Here is a 26,179-nt window from a genome sequence, read left to right as displayed (position 1 = left end):
ACATTGGAACCGGTTCTGGGGGAGGTGGGACCAGTACAAACCGGACGGTCTGCACCTGGGCAGGACCGGAACCAATGTCCGAGGAGGAATGTTTGCTAGTGCTGTTGGGGAGGGGTTAAGCTAATATGGCAGGGGGATGGGAACCTATGCAGGGAGACAGGGGGAAGTAGAATGAGGGCAGAAGCAAAAGATAGAAAGAAGAAAAGTAAAAGTGGAGGGCAGAGAAACCCAAGGCAAAAAGCAAAAAGGGCCACATTACAGCAAAATTCTAAAGGAGCAAAGGATGTTAAAACGACAAGCCTGAAGGGTCTGTGCCTCAATGCGAGGAGTATTTGGAACAAGGTGGACGAATTAACTGCGTAGATAGCTGTTAACGGACATGATGTAATTGGCATCACGGAGACATGGCTCCAGGGTGACCAAGGCTGGGAACTCAACATCCAGGGGTATTCAACATTTAGGAAGGATAGACAGAAAGGAAAAGGAGGTGGGATGGCGTTGCTGGTTTAAAAGGAAATTAATGCAATAGTAAGGAAGGACATTAGCTTGGATGATGTGGAATCTGTAAGGGTGGAGCGACGGAATACCAAAGGGCAGAAAACGCTAGTGGGAGTTGCGTACAGACCACCAAACAGTAGTAATGAGGATGGGGACAGCATCAAACAAGAAATTAGGGATGCGTGCAATAAAGGTACAGCAGTTATCATGGGCGACTTTAATCTACATATTGACTGGGCTAACCAAACTGGAAGCAATGCGGTGGAGGAGGATTTCCTGGAGTGTATTAGGGATGGTTCTCTAGACCAATATGTCAAGGAACCAACCAGAGGGCTGGCCATCCTAGACAGGGTGATGTGTAATGAGAAATGACTAAATTAACAATCTTGTTGTGCGAGGCCCCTTGGGGAAGAGTGACCATAATATGGTAGAATTCTTTATTAAGATGGAGAGTGACACAGTTAATTCAGAGACTAGGGTCCTGAACTTCGGGAAAGGTAACTTCGATGGTATGTGACGTGAATTGGCTAGAATAGACTGGCGAGTGATACTTAAAGAGTTGATGGTGGATAGGCAATGGCAAACATTTAAAGATCACATGGATGAACTTCAACAATTGTGCATCCCTGTCTGGAGTAAAAATAAAATGGGGAACTTGGCTCAACTGTGGCTAACAAGGGAAATTAAGGATAGTGTCAAATCCAAGAAAGAGGCATATAAATTGGCCAGAAAAAGCAAACCTGAGGACTGGGAGAATTTTGTAATACAGCAGAGGAGGATAAAGTGTTTAATTAGGAGGGGGAAAATAGAGTATGAGAGGAAGCTTGCTGGCAACATAAAAACTGACTTCAAAAGCTTCTATAGATATGTGAAGAGAAAAAGATTAGTGAAAAACGAACGTAGGTCCCTTGCAGTCAGATTTAGGTGAATTTATAATGGGGAACAAAGAAATGGCGGACCAGTTAAACAAATACTTTGGTTCTGTTTTCACGAAGGAAGACACAAATAACCTTCCGGAAAAAATAGGGGACCGAGGGTCTAGTGAGAAGCTGGAACTGAAGGATATCCTTATAAAGTGGGAAGCTGTGTTTGGGAAATTGATGGGATTGAAGGCCGATAAATCCCCGGGGCCTGATAGTCTGCATCCCAGAGTACTTAAGGAAGTGGCCATAGAAATAGTGGATGCATTGGTGATCATTTTCCAACAGTCTATCAACTCTGGATCAGTTCCTGTGGACTGGAGGGTAGCTAATGTAACACCACTGTTTAAAAAAGGAGGGAGAGAGAAAACGGGTAATTATAGACCGGTTAGCCTGACATCAGTCGTGGGGAAATGTTGGACTCAATTATTAAAGATGAAATAGCAGCACATTTGGAAAGCAGTGACAGGATCGGTCCAAGTCAGCATGGATTTATGAAAGGGAAATCATGCTTGACAAATCTTCTGGAATTTTTTGAGGATGTAATTAGTAGAGTGGACAAGGGACAACCAGTGGATGTAGTGTATTTGGACTTTCAAAAGGCTTTTGACAAGGTCCCACAAAAGAGATTGGTGTGCAAATCAAAGCACATGGTATTGGGGGTAATGTACTGACGTGGATAGAGAACTGGTTGGCAGACAGGAAGCAGAGAGTCGGGATAAACGGGTCCTTTTCAGAATGGCAGGCAGTGACTAGTGGAGTGCCGCAGGGCTCAGTGCTGGGACCCCAGCTCTTTACAATATACATTAATGATTTAGATGAAGGAATTGAGAGTAATATCTCCAAGTTTGCAGATGACACTAAACTGGGTGGCGGTGTGAGCTGTGATGTAAGGGGGCTGGTCTCTATGAGGGGATCAGGTTCCCTTCTGACCAACTTGAGTGGTTTCGAATTGCTCCCACTCCCTTGGGTTCTGTACTCTGGATTTATTTGGCGGGGGTGACAAAAGTGCAATGGACACTGTTTTGATGCAAAAGAACTTCGTTTTTATTACAGTCAAGGTAATACAAGCTTATTACTCGAGTGAGAGAATACAAGGCCAAACTTACAATCACTCTAATAAAGAACAATACAAGGAAAGGTACAAGGTTAAACTTACAATCACTCTAATAAAGAACCATACATAACATATTCAAAGGGGGTTACAGTAAATTATATCCCCCCCTCCCAATACCTAATTCTAGCTAGGTTGGACTCCAGGGAATGCAGGGACTATGCTTACCAATCCTTTTGACAGTTAATGGTAGATCGCGGTTGGTTTTCCGTTGATACCACGTTGACTGTGGTCGGTCGCTGCCGCGATGGTGATGTTCTTCCTTCCTTCAGGACTTCAGGACTTCGAGGCTGGAGAAGTTAATTTACAACTGTCGCGTTGGTTTCTCTCCTTGTCGTGATCACACAGCGTAGTGTGTCATCTGAGGTAGTAGCAGCCTTGTAGCTACCTAGCAACCCTGTGTAGTATGGCATCTGAGGTAGTTGCAGCCTTGTAGCTACCTAGTAACCACCCAACCTCTGTTGAAAACAGGGGCCAGTTATACGATTTCAGTGTTCTAATCTTGGCGCCAAAACTGTTCAAAATCCTTTGTATAATTTTGGCGGGCTTGGTTCTTCTTTGTAATATTTTGGTGGGCTCATTAAAAGTTGATATGTTTTGGGTGAGTTGATGTTTGAAAACTGTTTCCTGATGGAAATATTAGTTTGATAATTGCAATCTCCTTTTGTGCTTAGTCTTTCGCATACAGGCTGGATTGGGCCTCTTTGTGATGTATATGCTGAAATGGTTGCCCAGACTCATGTTGATGGGTAGCTACCTCTGGGTGATTTTGTGATGTAAATGTCTCTTGTGGGGGAAGGATTTTCGAATACTCATTCTTCCAGACAGGTTGACATAGTCCTCACACCCAGGTAGCTTCATTTAATTAGACTGTTTCCTGCTAGGGCCTTAGGTCCGCCCACAGCCTTGAGTTTGTCTTTTAAAATCCAAAATTCTATTAAAGTTTGTAGTTTCTTTCATAAGCACTTCAGAGTTCCAAACTTTTCGGTAGATAGTTCCAAATTAAATTTCCTTTCGAATGAGCCCAAACACAACGGGGGGGGGGAGGTTTCTTGTGAATTTTGCACCTGCTTCAGTGAAGAGGACGCTAAAAGGCTACAGGGTGATTTGGACAGATTAGGTGAGTGGGTAAATGCATGGCAGATGCAATATAATGCAGATAAATGTGAGGTTATCCACTTTGGTGGCAAAAACACGAAGGCAGAATATTATCTGAATGGCGGAAAATTAGGAAAGGGGGAGGTGCAATGAGACCTGAGTGTCATGGTTCATCAGTCATTGAAAGTTGGCATACATGTACAGCAGGCGGTGAAGAAGGCCAATGGTATGTTGGCCTTCATAGCTAGGGGATTTGAGTATAGGAGCAGGGAGGTCTTACTGCAGTTGTACAGGGCCTTGGTGAGGCCTCACCTGGAATATTGTGTTCAGTTTTGGTCTCCTAATCTGAGGAAGGACGTACTTGCTATTGAGGGAGTGCAGCGAAGGTTCACCAGACTGATTCCAGGGATGGCTGGACTGACATATTAGGAGAGACTGGATCAACTGGGCCTTTATACACTGGAGTTTACAATGATGAGAAGGGATCACATAGAAACGTATAAGATTCTGAAGGGACTGGACAGGGTAGATGCAGGAAGAATGTTCCCGATGTTGGGAAAGTCCAGAACCAGGGGAAACAGTCTTAGGATAAGGGGTAGGCCATTTAGGACTGAGATGAGGAGAAACTTCTTCACTCAGAGAGTTGTTAACCTGTGGAATTCCCTACCGCAGAGAGTTGTTGATGCCAGTTCATTGGATATATTCAAGAGGGAGTTAGATATGGCCCTTACGGCTAAAGGGATCAAGGGGTATGGAGAGAAAGCAGGAAAGGAGTACTGAGCGATGATCTTATTTAATGGCGGTGTAGGTTCGAAGGACCGAATGGCCTACTCCTGCGCCTATTTTCTATGTTTCTATGTTTCAATGACTTCAGTTTTACTAGGGCTCCTTGATGCCACACTCGGTCAAATGTTGCCTTGATGTGAAGGGCAGTCACTCTCGCCCCTCTATGGAATTCAGCTCTTTTGTCCATGTTTGGACTAAAGCTGTGGTGAGGTCTGAAGCCGAGCGGAACCCAAACTGAGCATCAGTGAGCAGATTATTGGTGAGTAAGTGCCGCTTGATAGCACTCTCGATGACAACTTCCGTCACTTTGCTGATGATTGAGAGTAGACTGATATGCCGGTAATTGGCCGGATTGGATTTGTCCTGCTTTTTGCGGACAGGACATACCTGGGCAGTTTTCCACATTGTCGGGTAGATGCCAGTGTTGTAGTTGTACTGGAACAGCTTGGCTAGAGGTACGGCTAGTTCTGGAGCACAAGTCTTCAGCACGGCAGCTGGGATATTGCTGAGACCCATAGCCTTTGCTGTATCCAGTGCGTTCAGCGGTTTCTTGAGATCACGTGGAGTGAATCGAATTGGCTGAAGATTAGCATCTGTGAGGACCTCAGAAGGAGGCCAAGATGTATCATCCACTCGGCACTTCTGACTGTAGGTGGTTTAAAATGCTTCAGCCTTGTCTTTTGCACTCACGTGGTGGGCTCCGCCATCATTGAGGATGGGGATATACATGGAGCCTCCTCCTCGCGTTAGTTGTTTAACTGCCCACCCACATTCACGACTGGATGTGGCGGAACTGCAGAGCTTTAATCTGATCCGTTGATTGTGGGATCGCTTAGCTCTGTCTGTAGCATGCTGCTTCTGCTGTTTAGCGTACATGTAGTCCTGTGTTGCAGCTTCCCCAGATTGGCACCTCATTTTTAGGTACGCCTGGTGCTGTTCCTGGCATGCTCTTCTACACTCCTCTATGAACCAGGGTTGGTCCTCTGGCTTGATAGTAATGGCAGAGTGAGGGATATGCCGGGCCATGAGGTTACAGATTGTGGTGGAATACAATTCTGCTGCTGCTGATGGCCCACAGCGCCTCGTGTATGCCCAGTTTTGAGCTGCTAGATCGGTTCTGAATCTATCCCATTTAGCACAGTGGTAGTGCCACACAACACGATGGATGGTATCCTCAGTGTGAAGACGAGACTTTGTCTCCACAAGGACTGTGTAGTGGTCACTGCTACCAATGCTGTCATGGACACATACATGTGCGACAGGTAGATTGGTGAGGACATTACAAATGGGTATGATTTGGTGGCCATTACAGAAACGTGGTTGCAGGGTGGCCAAGCCTGGGAATTAAACATACACGGGTATCTGACAATTCGGAAAGATAGACAAGAAGGGAAAGGAGGTGGGGTAGCTCTGTTAATAAAGGATGATATCAGGGCAGTTGTGAGAAACGATATTGGCTCCAATGAACAAAATGTTGAATCATTGTGGGTGGAGATTAGAGATAGTAATGGGAAAAAGTCACTGGTGGACGTAGTTTAAAGGCCCCCAAATAATAACTTCACGGTGGGGCGGGCAATAATCAAGGCAATAAAGGAGGCATGTGAAAAAGGAACGGCAGTAATCATGGGGGATTTTAATCTACATATCGATTGGTCAAATCAAATCGCACGGGGTAGCCTTGAGGAGGAATTCATAGAATGCATACGGGATTGTTTCTTAGAACAGTATGTTACAGAACCTACAAGGGAGCAAACTATCTTAGATCTGGTCCTGTGTAATGAGACAGGAATAATAAACGATCTCCAAGTAAAAGATCCTCTCGGAATGAGTGATCACAGTATGGTTGAATTTGTAATACAGATTGAGGGTCAAGAAGTAGTGTCTCAAACGAGCGTACTATGCTTAAACAAAGGGGACTACAGTGGGATGAGGGCAGAGTTGGCTAAAGTAGACTGGAAACACAGACTAAACGGTGGCACAATTGAGGAACAGTGGAGGACTTTTAAGGAGTTCTTTCATCGTGCTCAACAAAAATATATTCCAGTGAAAAAGAAGGGCGGTAAAAGAAGGGATAACCAGCCGTGGATAACCAAGGAAATAAAGGAGAGTATCAAACTAAAAACCAATGCGTATAAGGTGGCCAAGGTTACTGGAAAACCAGAAGATTGGGAAAATTTTAAACGGCAGCAAAGAATGACTAAGAAAGCAATAAAGAAAGGAAAGGTAGATTACGAAAGTAAACTTGCGCAAAACATAAAAACAGATCGTAAAAGCTTTTACCGATATGTAAAATGGAAAAGAGTGACTAAAGTAAATGTTGGTCCCTTAGAAGATGAGAAGGGGGATTTAATAATGGGAAATGTGGAAATGGCTGAGACCTTAAACAATTATTTTGCTTCGGTCTTCACAGTGGAAGACACAAAAACCATGCCAAAAATTGCTGGTCACGCGAATGTGGGAAGGGAGGACCTTGAGATAATTACTATCACTAGGGGGGTAGTGCTGGATAGGCTAATGGGACTCAAGGTAGACAAGTCCACTGGTCCGGATGAAATGCATCCCAGGGTATTAAAAGAGATGGCGGAAGTTATAGCAGATGCATTCGTTATAATCTACCAAAATTTTCTGGACTCTGGGGAGGTATTAGCGGATTGGAAAGTAGCTAATGTAATGCCTCTGTTTCAAAAAGGGGGCAGACAAAAGGCAGGTAACTATAGGCTGGTTAGTTTAACATCTATAGTGTGGAAAATGCTTGAAGCTATCATTAAGGAAGAAATAGCGGGACATCTAGATAGGAATAGTGCAATCAAGCAGACGCAGCATGGATTCATGAAGGGGAAATCATGTTTAACTAATTTACTGGAATTCTTTGAGGACATAACGAGCATAGTGGATAGAGGTGTACCGATGGATGTGGTGTATTTAGATTTCCAAAGGCATTCGATAAGGTGCCAAACAAAAGGTTACTGCAGAAGATAAAGGTACGCGGAGTCAGAGGAAATGTATTAGCATGGATAGAGAATTGGCTGGCTAGCAGAAAGCAGAGAGTCGGGATAAATGGGTCCTTTTCCGGTTGGAAATCGGTGGTTAGTGGTGTGCCACAGGGATCGGTGCTGGGACCACAACTGTTTACAATATACATAGATGACCTGGAAGAGGGGACAGAGTGTAGTGTAACAATATTTGCAGATGATACAAAGATTAGTGGGAAAGCGGATTGTGTGGAGGACACAGAGAGGCTGCAAAGAGATTTAGATAGGTTAAGCGAATGGGCTAAGGTTTGGCAGATGGAATACAATGTCGGAAAATATGAGGTCATCCACCTTGGAAAAAAAAACAGTAAAAGAGAATATTATTTGAATGGGGAGAAATTACAACATGCTGCGGTGCAGAGGGACCTGGGGGTCCTTGTGCATGAAACTCTTTTTGGAGTTTACCTGCAAAACAAAAACATTAATCGGTGCCACCCGCCCTGGATGACACACCAGACATTTACAAGGCCCTCTTTTTTTCCTTTTTTGGGGGTTTTTTTTGGGGCACTAAAATCAAATTTTCCTTTTTCCAGTGCCCCTATAAAAGGGGAGGGGGACACTAAAAGCACCGGCAATTAAAACAAATTAAACTTTAAAACGTAAAATCAAATTAAAATTTGGTTGCCGGGCGTGATGATGCACTCCAGTCCCTCCGGTGCCCACCTCTCGCGGAAGGCCGCGAGCGTACCGGTGTACACCGCGTGCTCCATCTCCAAGGACACCAAGAGCGGAAGAGAGGCAGGCAGTCAGGTTGAACGACCCCCTCGACCGCCCGCTGCCTGGACCGGCTGATGGCACCCTTGGCCGTGCCCAGGAGCAGTCCTACGAGGAGGCCTTCGGACCTACCCGCTCCCCTCCGCACAGGGTGCTCAAAGATCAGGAGAGTGGGACTGAAGTGCAGCCAGCATTTCAGGAGAAGCCGCTTCATATAATGGAACAGGGGCTGCAACCTCGTGCATTCAATAAAAACATGGAACACGGACTCCTCCAGACCACAGAAATTGCAGGCGGCCTGGGAGTCCGTGAACCGGCTTAAAAATTTATTGCACGGCACTGCTCCGTGCACCACCCTCCAGGCCAAGTCCCCGATGAATAGTGGGAGGACCCCTGCGTAGAGTGCCCTCCATCGGGGACCCCCGCCTCCTCCGGACGGCAGGATGGTACGCCATGGCGTGTCCGGACGGCAGGCGCGGATGGCAAAGTTGAGAGTGTGCAGGAGCAGCCCGTACAGGAAACCCCTCCGCGCGGAACTGAAGGGCACGGAGGGGATTTCCCCGAGGCGGCTCAAGTTGTGAGGCGCCGGCCCCCGAGGGAGGTTCCGGCGTTTGGCGCCGATGAGGAATTCCGTCCGGACGGGGGTCAGTTCGGACGGGATCTCCCCACGTGCTTGAGCCTCCTCGATGCACCTAACGGAGTCAGGGCCCAGAGCTGTTTTTAGCGACTCGATGGCATCGGCCGTGTGGCGGACGTTGGCAGAATTTAGGCGCCGCGCCAGCGTGTCTGGCGCCATCCAGCCCGCTCCTCCGCCATCGAGCAGGTCCCTGACCCTAGTCACCTCACCAGCCACAGCCCTCTCTTCCGACCGCCACATAAAACCTCGGTCGTGGAGGTACGGATTCCCGAGCAGCGGCTCCTGCAGGACGGCCGCCACTCCAGCCGGCGGAGAGCTGCGCTTGGTGGAGACTTTGTTCCAGACCCTGATGAGTTCCTTGTAAAAGACAGGCAGCTCCCGGAGGGCGGTCCTGACGCCCCCCAAGTTCACAAACAGGAGCTGCGTGTCATAATTGAGGTCGCGCTGATGGCGGAAAAAATACGTCGCCAGAGCACACCACCTAGGAGGGGGCTCGACGTAAAGGTATCTCTGCAGGGTCTGAAGACGGAAAGTCGCGAGCTGGGCGCTGACGCACACCAACGACTGACCACCCTCCTCAAGCGGGAGACTCAAGACCGCAGCAGAGACCCAGTGCTTCCTGTTGTTCCAGAAGAAGTCCACCAGCTTCTTCTGTATCTTGGCGACAAACGCAGGGGGAGGGGTCAAAGTGACCAGCCGGTACCACAACATTGCAGCCACCAGCTGGTTTATGACTAGCGCTCGACCCCTGTAGGACAGCACTCGGAGCAGTCCTGTCCAGCGCCCTAGGCGAGCGGCGACCTTGGCCTCCAGCTCCTGCCAGTTCGCCGGCCAGGCTCCCTCGTCGGGGCTAAGGTAGACTCCCAGATAGAGGAGATGGGTCGTGCTCCAGGCAAAAGGCCTGAGCTCCTCCGGCAGGGAGTCCACCCGCCACTGACCCACCAGGAGTCCGGAACATTTCTCCCAGTTGATCCTGGCGGAGGACGCGGCCGAGTAAATCTCCTGGCACTCACGCATCCTCCGCAGGTCAGCGGGATCCTCTACCGCGAGGAGCACGTCATCGGCGTAAGCCGAGAGGACGACCTCCACGCCCGGCCCCTGCAGAGCCAGTCCCGTCAACCTCCTTTTGCATGAAACTCTTTTGAGTTTACCTGAAAATAACCATAAACATTAAACCGTGCCACCCGCCTGGGTGACACAGCAGACATTTTCAAGGCCCCTTTTTTTTTCCTTTTTTTTGGGGTTTTTTTTTTGGGGCGCGAAAATCAAACTTTTTCCAGTGCCCCCTATAAAAGGGGAGGGGGACACTAAAAGCACCGGCAATTAAAACAAATTAAACTTTAAAACGTAAAATCAAATTAAAATTTGGTTGCCGGGCGTGATGATGCACTCCAGTCCCTCCGGTGCCCACCTCTCGCGGAAGGCCGCGAGCGTACCGGTGGACACCGCGTGCTCCATCTCCAAGGACACCCTGGACCGGATGTAAGAGCGGAAGAGAGGCAGGCAGTCAGGTTGAACGACCCCCTCGACCGCCCGCTGCCTGGACCGTCTGATGGCACCCTTGGCCGTGCCCAGGAGCAGTCCCACGAGGAGGCCTTCGGACCTACCCGCTCCCCTCCGCACAGGGTGCCCAAAGATCAGGAGAGTGGGACTGAAGTGCAGCCAAAATTTCAGGAGCAGCCCCTTCAAATAATAAAACAGGGGCTGCAACCTTGTCCATTCCATAAAAACATGGAACACGGACTCTTCCAGACCGCAGAAATTGCAGGCGGCCTGGGAGTCCGTGAACCGGCTTAAAAATTTGTTGCACGGCACTGCTCCGTGCACCACCCTCCAGGCCAAGTCCCCGATGAATAGTGGGAGGACCCCTGCGTAGAGTGCCCTCCATCGGGGACCCCCGCCTCCTCCGGACGGCAAGATGGTACGCCATGGCGTGTCCGGACGGCAGGCGCGGATGGCAAAGTTGAGGGTGTGCAGGAGCAGCCCGTACAGGAAACCCATCCGCGCGGAACTGAAAGGCACGGAGGGGATTTCCCCGAGGCGGCTCAAGTTGTGAGGCGCCGGCCCCCGAGGGAGGTTCCGGGGTTTGGCGCCGATGAGGAATTCCGTCCGGACGGGGGTCAGTTCGGACGGGATCTCCCCACGTGCTTGAGCCTCCTCGATGCACCTAACGGAGTCAGGGCCCAGAGCTGTTTTTAGCGACTCGATGGCATCAGTCGCGTGGCAGACGTTGGCAGAGTTTAGGCGCCGCGCCAGCGTGTCTGGCGCCATCCAGCCCGCTCCTCCGCCATCGAGCAGGTCCCTGACCCTGGTCACCTCACCAGCCACAGCCCTCTCTTCCGACCGCCACATAAAACCTCGGTCGTGGAGGTACGGATTCCCGAGCAGTGGCTCCTGCAGGACGGCCGCCACTCCAGCCGGCGGAGAGCTGCGCTTGGTGGAGACTTTGTTCCAGACCCTGATGAGTTCCCTGTAAAAGACAGGCAGCTCCCGGAGGGCGGTCCTGGCACCCCCAAGTTCACAAACAGGAGCTGCGTGTCATAATTGAGGTCGCGCTGCTGGCAGAAGAAATACGTCGCCAGAGCACACCACCTAGGAGGGGGCTCGACGTAAAGGTATCTCTGCAGGGTCTGAAGACAGAAAGTCGCGAGCTGGGCGCTGACGCACACCAACGACTGACCGCCCTCCTCAAGCAGGAGACTCAAGACCGCAGCAGAGACCCAGTGCTTCCTGTTGTTCCAGAAGAAGTCCACCAGCTTCTTCTGTATCTTGGCGACAAACGCAGGGGGAGGGGTCAAAGTGACCAGCCGGTACCACAACATTGCGGCCACCAGCTGGTTTATGACTAGCGCTCGACCCCTGTAGGACAGCACTCGGAGCAGTCCTGTCCAGCGCCTTGGGCGAGCGGCGACCTTGGCCTCCAGCTCCTGCCAGTTCGCCGGCCAGGCTCCCTCGTCGGGGCTAAGGTAGACTCCCAGATAGAGGAGATGGGTCGTGCTCCAGGCAAAAGGCCTGAGCTCCTCCGGCAGGGAGTCCACCCGCCACTGACCCACCAGGTGTCCGGAATATTTCTCCCAGTTGATCCTGGCGGAGGACGCGGCCGAGTAAATCTCCTGGCACTCACGCATCCTCCGCAGGTCAGCGGGATCCTCTACCGCGAGGAGCACGTCATCGGCGTAAGCCGAGAGGACGACCTCCACGCCCGGCCCCTGCAGAGCCAGTCCCGTCAACCTCCTTGTGCATGAATCCCAAAAAGTTAGTTTGCAGGTGCAGCAGGTAATCAGGAAGGCGAATGGAATGTTGGCCTTCATTGCGAGAGGGATGGAGTACAAAAGCAGGGAGGTCCTGCTGCAACTGTATAGGGTATTAGTGAGGCCGCACCTGGAGTACTGCATGCAGTTTTGGTCACCTTACTAAAGGAAGGATATAATAGCTTTGGAGGGGGTACAGAGACGATTCACTAGGCTGATTCCGGAGATGAGGGGGTTACCTTATGATGATAGATTGAGTAGACTGGGTCTTTACTCGTTGGAGTTCAGAAGGATGAGGGGTGATCTTATAGAAACATTTAAAATAATGAAAGGGATAGACAAGATAGAGGCAGAGAGGTTGTTTCCACTGGTCGGGAAGACTAGAACTATGGGGCACAGCCTCAAAATACAGGGGAGCCAATTTAAAACTGAGTTGAGAAGGAATTTCTTCTCCCAGAGGGTTGTGAATCTATGGAATTTTCTGCCCAAGGAAGCAGTTGAGGCTAGTTCATTGAATGTATTCAAATCACAGATAGATAGATTTTTAACCAATAAGGGAATTAAGGGTTATGGGGAGCGGGCGGGTAAATGGAGCTGAGCCCACAGCCAGATCAGCCATGATCTTGTTGAATGGCGGAGCAGGCTCGAGGGGCTAGATGGCCTACTCCTGTTCCTAATTCTTATGTTCTTATGTTCTTATGACAAGGTCAAGTAGGTATTTCCCTCGTGCTGGTTCTCTCACCACCTTCCGCAGGCCCAGTCTGGCAGCTATATCCTTCAGGACCCGGCCAGTTCAGGCAGTAGTGGTGCTACCGAGCCACTCTTGGTGATGGACATTGAAGTCCCCCATCCGGAGTACATTCTGTGCCCTTGCTACTCTCAGTGCTTCTTCCAAGTGGTGTTCAACATGAAGGAGTACTGATTCATCAGCTGAGGGATGGCAGTAGGTGATAATCAGCAGGACGTTTCCTTGCCCATGCTTGACCTGAAGCCATGAGACTTCATGGGGTCCGGAGTCAATGTTGAGGACTCCCAGGGCCACTCCCTTCTGTCTGTATACCTCTGTGCCGCCACCCCTGGTGGGTCTGTCCTGCCGGTGGGACAGGACATACCCAGGGATGGTGATGGAGGAGTCTGCGACATTGGCTGAACGGTACGATTCTGTGAGTATGACGATGTCAGGCTCTTGCTTGACTAGTCTGTGGGATAGCTCTCCCAAGTGTGACACAAGTCCTCAGATGTTAGTAAGGTGGACGTTGCCGGGTTGACTGGGCTGGGTGTGACGTTGTTGTGTCCGAAGCCAGTGCCAATGGCGGGTGGTCCATCCAATTTTGTTCTTCTTATTGTTTCTTGTAGCGGTTTGTTACAACTATAGTGGCTTGCTCGGCCATTTCAGAGGGCAGTTAAGAATCAACCATATTACTGTGGGTCTGGAGTCAATGTAGGCCAGACCAAATAAGGACTGCAGATTTCCTTCCCTAAAAGACATTAGTGAACGAGTTGGGTTTTTACAACAATCCTGAAGTTTCATTGTCACCATTACAGATACTAGCTTTTTATTTCAGATTTATTTAATTAACTGAATTTAAATTCCACAGCTGCCATGGTGAGCTTTGAACTCACGTCCCTGGATCATTAGTCCAGGTCTCTGGATTACTAGTCCAGTAACTACAACAACTTGTATTTATCTAGCGCCTTTAACGTAGTGAGATGTCCCAAGGCGCTTCATAGGATATGTGATTAAAAATTTGACACCGAGCCGCGTAAGTAGAAAAACTACTATGCTACCGTTCCTGATAAAGAGCCTCCGAGGTGGTGCAGATGGTGTCTTGAGCTGAAATGCCAGTTTAGGCTGTGTTTAGCACAAGACGCCATCTCGGTAAAGGAGTTGAAGCGCGATAGGAACAGCCGCCCGGAGGATCATTAAGGGGCTGATTGCCACTTAAATTGCCTACTAGCGCTCATTAAAGAGACTGTATGGCATTCTGGTGGATAGCAGTTGACCTAACGCTTTTTCCGAACAGTGACCAGTTGAATAGGAGTAAACAAGTTGTAAGAGCATACCCACCTTTTACTATTTACTTGCTGCTGGAAGTTTGAAGAGGACTTTTGAAACACATCGGGAGACTTTCTAAGACAGTTTGTCAAGACTTCACTAACAATCTTATCAACATTTATTCCAGAACCTCTCTGAGCACTTCACCTAAAAAGATTAAGTGCTGTGCTACTCTTATAGTCACCAGGAGAAAGGGGAGTGCTTGGTCATGGACATCTGGCTAGGGGTCCCCCTTGTCCAGACGAGGAATGGGAGACGGAGCAGGACCAGCTGCTGCAGGAAAGAGGGACAGGAGGGCGAGGTGGCCTCCTTCCACAACCTGTGGGTACAGGACATCCCTCCTTCACTGGACCTCCTCCACCAGGACCTGCAGTGCTGCGTCCGAGAACCAGTGCTCCCTCTCACTCGGTCCATAAGCCATCCTGTGGAAGTGGGTGTGTGGAGCCCACATATACTGCTCCACGAAAATTGCTTCTAATCAGCGCTCGAGTGATTTCTGGTTTCTGGTTGAGCGCCTCCAGGCAAGTTCAAATGATGGTAATCAGCAATTGGGCCCAAATAGTGTGCTAACATCAGACTTTCAAACAGGCTAATCTTATTAGCACAGCACCCGCGTGGCGCCTGTTTTCACCCTTTCATCAAAATAACCCCCCATTCTGTTTACTAAGGTTTTGCATATAGCGGCCGAAATTCATGCCCACCAGAAAGTTGCCGCACATTCTATTTTTAAACATTTTTACCGTCGGGTCCAATGAGGCGGGCTCTTGATCGATTTTCATCTGTTTGTCCTTTTTATCGGAGCAGACCAGAAGCCGGTCATAATGGGGGCGGAAGTGCGGCGGTAAGTGCTGGTGAGGGACGGAAGTGGGGTGAGACAGATTCTTCGCCACTGTCACTCAGCAGCAGAGTGGTGGTGATGTAATTGCACGTCTGCGTCACCACGTCTCTCCCCTGCTTTAAAGGGGAGAGAATTGGCGAATATTTAGGATCAACCACTGGGCCACCAGGGAGGGTTTCGGCTGGGCCAGCGGCCTGGCATCCAAATAGGGGTGCCAGGCAGCCTGTTGGCTGACCCAGCCGAACCTGGGGGCACAATAGTCTGGCCGACATGGAAGTCAGCCAGCAAAAAAAAAATGGTGGCCACGGCAGTGGGCCTTTGCCTTTAACGGCCGCCGTGCAGCCAGGGCTCACAATCAGAAGAGAAGATGCACCGACAGAAGGAGCTATCGGGGGCACCGGTCGGCGGGGATTCGATCTTTTGGGCTGAATATCGACGGAGGTGGGGGTCCCGGCGGTCGGTCGTTCGGCAGCGGCGGGGCGGAAGTGGGGACTGCCAGAAAATCCCACCTACTGAATTTGGCTGGCGGCGGCCATTCGACCAGGAATCGGTGGCCATTGGATTCCGCCGCATGGCCGTCACATTCCGGCGATAACAGGCCTTATTGGGACCCTCAATTTCAGCCCCATACTGTCTAATCCTTTTACCTTTGTCTTCAAAAGGCCAAACTATAGAATACTGATTTGTCTTCACAAAAATATTTAAATTATTTTTATTCACAATAACTGATATTTCTTATTGAAAACTGTTACCTTAAACCTAACGAGCTGATTCATGGTTATTGCAATGTGTACACTATAACGTGACTTTAGAGTAGAATTTTTAGCAACAAGAAGTAATCATTAGACCTAACAAGCCTGTTCCTCTATGCTAGATTAACTCCACCTACTTGTCTCCTTGCCATATCCCTCAAACCCTTCTCTTTCCACAAACTGATCGCCTTTTGAATCCATTTATATTGCCTGCTTCAGTGACATCCCCTTTTAACTTATTCCACGAGTCTGTCCTAGCTATTATACAGTTTATCGTACGGTTTGTGTTCAAAACCGTCGCAGAATTTACAAGCTGTTAATCACCAGCAAACCTTTGTGTTGTAAGTAAAAACAACAAAAGTTGTTTGTGCAATGGTATTCTGTCTGTAACTCTCTTACTATTTTAATCGGTTCTCTTGTGACAAATTCAAGGCACAACATGTAACAAAAGACTGCTTTGTCAACAGTGTATTATCTCATTCCTCCCCACCCCATTATTTTGATTGTGCCTCCCTTACCACAAATCCTGTTGGAATTCCTGCCCACATCGGGTGCCATTCTCTCACCACAGCAATCCAAACAAGAACGCATGCAAATAAAAGTATTCTGAATTAGACTTTTAATTTCACACCAACTCAGAATCTATTTGCCCTCCTTCGAGGAATACTTAGTCCCTCCCCTTCCAGCGAAGACAAGCAATGTATCATGTGAGGAGCCACAGTATCCAACTGCATCTAGGTTACTCCAATTTGCAATTCCAACCCTGGGAGAAATTGCACACAAAAGAGCCGTTTAAGATTCAAAGATTTTTTATTACAAGAAGTACGGAGTGAGCTCAATTGCAGTTATTACAAAGCAGGCATTGAGTTACTCTTTAACTGTTTTACAACGCACAGCACAATGGTTTCACTCGAGGTTTTTTTTAAGCTTGCGTGCAAGCAAACTATTTGGACTTTCTTTTTTTTTAAATAGCAACTGATCTGTAGTTCTTATCACTTGATCTACTTTATATCAAAGTGAGTTATTGAGGTGAGTAACCTGACAATAAAAGAACTTTAATGAAGGTAAACTGCATCATCACTGAACACCTGCAACGCCATACAATTATGCAAACTGAACAGCTGCACTTTACCTGTCAAGTTCTGCCAATCTTACCTTTGCTGGGGGAACCTTGCCAGCAGCTGTGATTTGGCCTGTGAAGAAACGCCCAAAGTGATTTGCAGCCAAAACTACTGCTTTATATCTGTCAGAAACAGAGAAACAGTAAATCAGTTTCCAATTAGACACAAGAGGATAGAAGTGGCACGGCCTGTTCCAGGTGCATAACCCGAGAGGCCCAAGGCCTGATCTAAATTGGGCCTCAGACCTCATCTTAATAATTTGGGCGAGCTGCCACTTCCTGTTGCGTCTCCAGAAGCAGCTTACCTATTACAAGGGGATTCATTTCACTCCACATCGAACTTGACTTAGCCGCAATGACCACTGAAGAATCCCGAGTGGAGCAGGTTGGACGCCCTACTCGGCACCATCCAATTTAGGACAAGGCCTATCCTAAAACACGTGTTAGGCCCCTCATTTACATATGTATGGTGCTTAACATGCATTTTAAGCGGCCACCAGGGGCATCTAAAAATTGTCCAATACCCATTTGTGGTCAGTCATATTTCAGACGTCTTGGAAAAATGGGTACCTGAATTTCTCCCTCAAGCACTCTACGTGCCAAAAGGAATAGTAAGTCATTTCAAATAACAAATGATCGTTTTTAGCAATTATATTGCATTTAGTGACAACGGTGCTTTTTTTACACAGGACACTGCATTCCCTGCCACTGCCCATAAATCCTAACGCTCAAAGGCATTGTTAAGATTGGAGGCTGTGCAGCCACCTTTAAAATAGACCTAACCCAATTTCAAAAGGAATGCAACAATCCTCACATGTCATATTTACTGAAGAGCTACAAAGTTCTTCTTGTTATTCTACATCCATCATTTTAATATTTAAATTTAGGACTGTGTTAAATTTATCTGATCAAACCCAGCATCAAAAGGAAAACCCATCTATGGCAAATGAACCATCATATTATGTAATAACCGTCCCCATTTCCTCAAGTTGGGAGCAGAGGACAGAGATAAAATCAACAATAGTAGAGTGTTTTCAGGGATTTGCACGGTGCATTTAAATCAAGCGTAAGACATGGTATCTAGGATTGAGCAGCAAATTAATGGGCCTATTCCTGACCACACACATCATCAAGCGTGTTGCAAAATCTAGTGGACTTCCAGCAAATTCAAAATTATGATTTCTCTAGACAGATAGAAGAATATATTGGCCCAGAAATCCCGGTTTCTCCTTCCCGCGGGCGTCGACTGGATTCTAGAAAAAACAAGTGCACCTACCTGAAGCTGCTGCGGGATCCCGGTATGGAGGCCTCTCCTGACTGCGCCTCGCAGCACGTGCATGTCAGGACATGCGCAGGCCTGGAGCTGGAGTCACATGGCTGTGGGCAGCCAATCAGGTATAGTATATTCTCATTCATAGTAATAGAACTTTCGTAATTCCGGAATTCCTATTACTATGAATGAGAAACACCGCCAAACACCCAAACACTACATAAAACATTAAAAAAACACCTCACATAAATACACTATAGAAATTAAAGTTGATAGAAATGTTCTAGAAAAAAAAAATATTTGCCGATTTTTTTTTTTAAAGTTTTAATGGTTTAAAATAAAATTACCTGAGTGGGCAGGGTTTTTAACATAAATATGTATTTTAAAATTTTATTTTAATATGTTTTTGATATGTTTTTAAACTCTTACCAGGCGCAAGAGTTTTAAGGACATTCGCAGGGCAGGAGATGGGCAAATAGCCCAATCTCTGCTGTGGGAATGTCCTCGCTCCCGATATGCGAAGATCTGTCAAGCCAGAAACTTGACGGATCGGAAAAGCCGGTTTTCAGCGCGTGCGCAGCGCACCGAAAACCGGCTTTTCTGATGCCTTCCCGGGTCTGTAGAAACACTGTACGAACTCGGGGAGGCTGTGATTTCTGGGCCATTATCTAATACATTTCAATCAAGTTTTTGGAAGTTGAGAAAATAACTAGTTGAGCTAATATCCTACGAGCTAACTCATTTAATTCATTGGAGATCAACAAAGCAATTCCAGTGGATGGAATTGCAGGCAAAAATCCATGTCCTACACTCAGTTGCATTTCATGCTATTACATTAATATGTACCATCCCCAGAATAAATTTCTTAGTAATTCCTTAGAAAAAGAATGGAGAGAAAAAAAGTCTATTTAATATTCACTCTCGAGATGTGGGTGTCACTGGCAAGCCCAGCATTTATTGCCCATCCCTACTTGCCCTGAGGTGATGGTGGGACACCCTCTTGAATCACTGCACTCAGTATGTTGAAGACGCTCCCACAATGCTTTTGGTAGGAAGTCGCTGTTGGTTTTATTCTTGTTATTTGTGGTTTAATACAACTGAGTAGCTTGCTAGGCAACTTCAGAGGGCAGTTAAAAGACAACCATGTTGGTATGGGACTGGAGTCAGATGTAGGCCAGACCGGGTAAAGACAACAGGTTTCCTTCTCCACAGGGCCTCTGTGAACCACATGGGCTTTTACCACAATCCGATTGCTTCATGTTCACTTTTTGCTGATATCAGCTTCTCAGTCCCACCATTACTTTAACTGAATTCAAATTGTCAGATTGCCATGATGAGATCTGAGCTCCCATTCTCTGGATTATTAGTCCAGGCCTCTGGATTGCTAATCCAGCCACTACACTGCTGTACTCTAGCATCTACCTTTGCACATACAATGCTAAAACAATAGCATTGCACAAATTATTTCCTGTCTATACATTTCCATGAAGAGAGAGAACACTGTGGAAATGAATCACTTTCCATGAGGGGTGAGAGGACATGAGGAGTGAGAAGGAAAAGAAAACAGGGAAGGCAATGAGGAAAGAGGAGTCTTTTCAACAAAAAGGATTGTGGGGGGCATCACTAAAATAATGGGGAGAGAAGGGGAAATTTAAGGTACAATGGTTCACATTCATCTCAAAATTCTTCAAATATCACTAAGCCACAGGTAATATTTTCAGTGCAAGCAATCACAAAACAGTAATGTTTCTTACCCTGCAATATTGGCCATCGAACTAAGAGCATCGTACCCCTGGGCAATTGTAACGCGGGGAACCTGTTCCATTGCTAACACCGTAGTCTTATGCAAAGAGAGTTTATCGAGCAGCTCTTGGTTCTGAGCTGGGTAGATGAAGCTGACCAGTGTTGCTGCATCTTTTAGCAGGTCAGCCTCGTGAACTCCAAGTCCAGTGTTGAAGGTTGGAGCCCGAACCTTAAAGAAACATTTGATAAGTATACAATAAGATTACAACGCATTTTATTCTATGAAATAGTTACACATATGACAGCTTACAAGAAATAAGTCTTTTAAAAAAGTTTTTTCCTGCTTCATTATGTAGCACCATCCCCCACCAGGACGGCCTGAGGGTACTCCGCTTCTTCCTCGAGCAGAGGCCCAACCAGTCACCATCCACCACACCCTCCTCCGCCTGGCTGAACTTGTTCTCACATTGAACAACTTCTCCTTTGATTCCATTCACTTCCTCCAAATTAAAGGTGTTGCTATGGGAACCCGCATGGGTACTAGCTATGCCTGCCTTTTCGTGGGATATGTGGAACATTCCTTGTTCCAGTTCTACTCAGGTTCCCTCCCTCACCTCTTTTTCCGGTACACTGATACATTGATGACTGTATCGGTGCCGTTTCCTGCTCTCGTCTGTAGGATTTGGCCGGTGCCAACATCAGTGTGTGTACGGGCCGGAAGGATTTTTGGACCTGTACCCTTTTAAAATGGGCTGCACATGGGGGCTGCATTTCAAAATGGAGTTTGGACTTTAAAAGGACTGGTTTTTGGTTTCTGTGAAGTATAGCAGGAGCTGTCTGTCTTTTGGGTTGCTATGGGACCAGTCTCAATGCCGACGTCATGAAAGGCAGAGGCCTTTTCATTTCGAACTTTGTGTGAGTTGTGGAAAAACACCTTTTGTCCGTGGAGCTGGTATGTCTGGATGGACAATGAGGTTTGCAGGCCAAATGTAACACCTCTAGACTCTTTCAATGAAGGAGCAGTCAAGAACTCAACAAACAGTTAGCACTTTGAGAACTGCTCATTTACAGAAATGACCTACCATTGTTTTCATCGAGATAACCAATCCAGGACAGAAACGTCACCAGGAAGACCAACTAGCATCTCTGCGACCATGGTAACCAGAAATCGCCCAGCCAGTTTTGTGTATTATATGGGGTATAAAGATGCTGAACTTTGGGGGATTCGGTGGCTTACTTTTTTTCACCATCTGGAATGGGATTCCCCGCGTACCTACGCGCCTGTCAACTCTCCAGGAACGCCCAAAGTGAGTGCCTCACTGTACCACCTGAACATAACTCTCCAGGCCTCGTCGCATGCCTCTGTTAGGCACGGTTTTGTTTTTAGAGTCGAACGGACCCAGGGCCACGTGAAACAATGACAAGGGCTGGTAATTATATCCAACATACAACTCTGGAAATCCCCAAGACTGCCAGCCTGTTTGGCTGCTGAGGAACTGCAAGTGTCCGAGACGCAAGCTAACATGTTGTGTGTGAGGAGGCTTCAAGTGTGGGTTCTGACCAAACCAGGAGAGGGGTTTAGTTAGAAGGGTTTCCATTATCTAGGCTTAGATTCTGGGAAGGGGGTTGGTTCGCCGTAACCGACAGGGTGGGTATTAAGGTTTTTAAGCTAGTGTCCACAGTCACCTACTCTTTAAGCCGTAAGCGAGAGGAGTAGAGGTTGTCGTTTTGTGAGTGTAATAAAAGGAATCAATCTTTGAGCAACCTGAACCGTTTCATTTTGTCTGAGTCAATTATAATCTATCCATAGTAACTCCTTGGGTCTGAACTTGAGGGTTGTGGGGCTTGTGGTTCGCGGTATAATTTGGAAGACCAACCGGGTGGCATCCGCTCACGGCCGGGTTAGACAGTAATCCCGCTGGGGACGCTGCGGATTGGGCATAGGAGAAGATCTATCTGACCTTGGTCTCTCTCTCTCTCTGTGGGATTACCCGCTGATCGACGGGCTAGGCAGGAACTATTGGCAAAAGCTCCAGCCGTCCAAAGGGAGATAACCCGAACCGGAGAGTTTTAAAGCACAGGTCGACTCAAGGGACACACAAAACACCCTACATGCCCTAAACTAGAAAACTTCATTCATTGTGATTCCAATTCTCACCCTTCCCTCACCTTCACATGATCCATCTCCAACTCTTCCCTTCCCTTCCTCGACTTCTCTGTCTCCATTTCTGGGGATAGACTATTGATAAACATTCCCTATAAGCCCACACTACCTGGACTACACTTCCACCCACCCCGCTTCCTGTAAGGACCTCATTCCATTCTCCCAGTTTCTCCGTCGCATCTGTTCTGATGATGCCACCTTCCATACTAGTGCTTCCGATATACCTTACTTTTTCCTCAACCCCTCTACCGTGGTTGACATGGCCCTCGACTGTGTCCATTCTATTTCCCGCATATCTACTCTCACCCCTTCCCCTCCCTCTCAGAACCACGATAGGATTCCCCTTGTCATCACCTTTCACCCCACCAGCGTCCATGTTCAACAGATCATCCTCTGCCATTTCCACCACCTCCATCGTGAGCCCACCACCAAACACATCTTCCCCTCCCTTCCCCTTTCAGCATTCTGAAGGGACCACTCCCTCCACAACACCCTGGTCCAGTCTTCAATCACCCCCAGCACCCCTTCCTACAGCACCTTCCCATGCAAACGCAGGAGATGCAACACCTGCCCTTTTATTTCCTCCCTTCCCACTGTCCAGGACCCCAAACACTCCGTCCAGGTGAAACAGCGATTTACTTGTACTTCCATCAATTTAGTATACTGTATTCGCTGCTCACGATGTGGTCTCCTCTACACTGGGGAGACCAAACGCAGATTGGGCGACAGCTTTGTGGAATACCTCCATTCAGTCCGTAAGTGTGACCCCGAGCTTCCGGTCACCTGTCACTTTAATTCTCCACTCCACTCCCACTCTGATATCTCCGTCCTAGGCCTCCTACACTGTTGCAATGAAGCTCAACACAAGCTCGAGGAACAGCACCTGATCTTTAGATTAGGCACCTGACAATCTTCTGGACTCAACATCGAGTTCAGCAATTTCAGCCCGTGACCCCTGCCCCTATATTTTTTTTCCCTTTTTTCCTGGTTTTTCCCTCTTTCCCATGGCAGCTGTTGATGATTCCATTTCCATTTACACCCTATCTAGACTCATCTTTTTGTTTCTTAACTTGTTCCAATACCATCTCCTTTTGCCTTGCACCATCATCCCTTTTGTCTCTTAATCACTTCTGCCTTCCACCCTATCACAGATCTTCCCTTTTGTTCTTCCCTCCCCTCCCCCTTTCCCTGCCCCTACACTTGTTTAAAATCTGTTACATCTTGAACTTTTCCCAGTTCTGACGAAGGGTCATCGACCTGAAACGTGAACTATGTTTCTCTCTCCACAGATGCTGCCTGACCTGCTGAGTATTTCCAGCATTTTCTGTTTTTATTTCATTATTTAAAAAAATTTCCCATTCCCAGCACAGTTTCTCCCCTAGCCCCCAAAGGCACTGATTCTTGCTGCGGTGTCTTGACCAAATGATTACCTTTCATCTACAGGGCTAGACAGTTAGCAGGCTATTTGATCTTGGGTGGGGACATCACTATCATAAAATAAGCACCGCTATTCTTTAAAACCCAGATCCAACCATTTATCATACCAATGTGCAATGTTATCAGAAAAAAAAAATTCTTGGGAATGTTTAGAACATACCAAAATAGGAGATCGCTTTTGAGCTGACAAAGAACTTTTAAACCATTTCAGAGCTCTGGGATCAGCATCCCAAACTGAGAAGGATGTAGATCCCGTTCTTATCAGAACAGCTAATAACATCAGATGAGCCCACCATATATATATATATATATATCAGAGAAGCAGATATGGATGGAAATCACTTATCCAGCAAGCTGCTAATTGCATTAAAATGTCGTGGTTTCTCCAAGTAGAAGGAAGAACACCCATTTTTTACATAAACTGTTTTGTTGAGGGTGAGGGAAGTAATTTGTATCAAAAGTAGGTGTCCCAAGACAACCTCCAAAATTTAACTGAAGTTTAGAAAACAATTTAGCAATTTCGAGTAAAATTAAACGAGCAACAGTCCTGAGATGAAATTCTTCACCAGTTTCAGTGACAGTCCATGCAAATAAGCTGGTGCTCCCTACCTAAAATGTACTTTCCACTAAAATTAAGAGAGAGAAGAATCTCAACCCTCCAAATGTTAAATATTCTTGCCAAACCCCGCTAACCAGGCTCGAGGGGCCAAATGGCCTACTCCTGCTCCTATTTCTTATGTAACCAGAGAAGGCAGTGTATTCACCAAAAAGGATCAAGAAACATAATAGTTACTGCTAAAGAAGACAGAACTGTAGGTTAGTGTCTTCAATATCTCACTATATGGTACTGTGAAATGCAGAACAACATAACAATTTAAAGACATTAAAAAAAATTTTTACCTTGACAATGAGGTCTGAACCCAGGGCTTCCTTGGCCCCCATAATTTTGGCACCAACTTCTCTGTATTGGTCATCAGAAAATTTAGCTGCTTCGCCAGCACCAGATTCTATCACCACATTAAATCCTTGTTTCACCAGAGCTTGAACACCAGCTGGAGACAAAGCCACTCGCTTCTCATTCTGGAAGATCTCTTTAGGGACTCCTACTGTCAGTTGTTTATAGGGAATTCCTACCATCACAAATAAACATTCCACCCGTTAACTACTGCAATAATGTGAACTATACAACAAATAAAGCAAGGAATACTTGTGCTCTTTTCTGCCATCTTACATAATCATACTCCATTCTCACGATATGGCGATTTTCTCCCCAGATCCTCGCTAAAGAAACAGTGGCCTAATTCTATTTGTGTGTTTTTTTCCATAAAACAGTTCCACAGTTGGAAAAAGTTAAACATTTTAGCATAAACTGTCAGCACTGAAAATAACACCTGAACTGTAATTTAAGAAAAAACATTGGCTCCCAAATGGAATGGTCTGGCTATCAGACAAGACTTTAATGGGCTTCCCTCTACTTTTAGTGACCAACAAGAGAAAAAAATGGGCTCTGTACTATGTAATACAGATGCAGTAAAAAAACAAATACTCCTTTTTTTTAAGAATTCAATTATAACATCTTATTAATAGCCCTCAAAACTTTTTGTGCATTAAAACACTTCCTATCGAACACATTTTTGGAGCCATGTTTTAAGAGAAGCTCACAAGTCATGTTTGGAGATCAAGGGTCGAGGGTTTTTGATAATCAGCATAAATCACATGCTGAATCCTCTCAAAATGGTGCCTGACTTCAACCCAAACTACAGTGCTCTGGATAATAGTATCTCAAGTACCTTTTCTCTTCTGCTTGATGCAAAAGTCCTATTCAATTAGCACGCCCTCACCCTTTATGACCCAAAACATAACCTCATAAAATAAATCTGGGATCAGAGACAAAGAGTGAAAAATAAATCCCTTTAATGATGAGGTATACACTGGAAATGGTACAAGTTGTCACCATAGTTTTCTAATATATCCAAGTAATGGAAAATACCACATGACAGTTTCAGCACAGGTTTTATTGCCTAGGTGTCAAGTTTATTAAGATTAACCAATTTTAAAAACCTGAAGATTTAATTAATTACAATATTTAATTTAACTCAGTGTCACTTCCAAAACGATAAAAGTTAAAGGGGGCTAAATTCGATAACCCCCAAAAACAGGCATGAGTATCACAATGCGTGATTAAGCCACTCAATGTAATGCAGGCAGCACGCCAATTCGTGCTGTCTGCTCATGTCATTGACTTCAGAGTGCAGCCAGCACTGACCATGCTGTTGACTGGCTACACGCATCAGCAGTGGTCCCAAAATCATTACTTGCTCGGACCAGTTAAAACCTACGCTGCTTAAAGCAAGCCTGAACTTCTTAAAGGGGAGGAGTATTGTGGCTGAAGCAGGTGATGTCTGTTATATGTGTAAACAGAAGAGTGACCATAATATGGTAGAATTCTTTATTAAGATGGAGAGTGACACAGTTGATTCGGAAACTAGGGTCCTGAACTTAAGGAAAGGTAACTTCGACGGTATGAGGAGTGAATTGGCTAGAATAGACTGGCAAAGGATACTTAAAGGGTTGACGGTGGATAAGCAATGGCAAACGTTTAAAGATCACATGGATGAACTTCAGCAATTGTACATCCCTGTCTGGAGTAAAAATAAAACGGGGAAGGTGGCTCAACCGTGGCTAACAAGGGAAATTAAGGATAGTGTTAAAACCAAGGAAGAGGCATATAAATTGGACAGAGAAAGCA

General features: G+C 46.8%; 1 protein-coding gene across 2 annotated transcripts in view; it reads right to left on the bottom strand.

Annotated features, from left to right (window-relative positions):
* The window catches only part of LOC139240186 (NAD(P) transhydrogenase, mitochondrial-like), a 286,175-nt gene that overhangs the window by 181,502 nt on the left and 78,494 nt on the right, over positions 1–26,179 (bottom strand). For both annotated transcript variants that reach the window (XM_070868615.1, XM_070868624.1), the window contains exons 3-5: positions 24,331–24,560; positions 19,841–20,058; positions 16,852–16,939 (exon numbers count right to left, since the gene is read on the bottom strand). In XM_070868615.1, coding sequence (XP_070724716.1) covers positions 16,852–16,939; positions 19,841–20,058; positions 24,331–24,560 — 536 coding nt within the window. The remainder of the gene's footprint in view (positions 1–16,851; positions 16,940–19,840; positions 20,059–24,330; positions 24,561–26,179) is intronic.

Source organism: Pristiophorus japonicus, chromosome 2 (genome assembly GCF_044704955.1).
Source record: "Pristiophorus japonicus isolate sPriJap1 chromosome 2, sPriJap1.hap1, whole genome shotgun sequence".
Taxonomy (NCBI): Eukaryota; Metazoa; Chordata; class Chondrichthyes; family Pristiophoridae; genus Pristiophorus; species Pristiophorus japonicus.
Note: the sequence above shows the minus strand (reverse complement) of the source record. Positions and strands in the feature narration are given on the sequence as shown.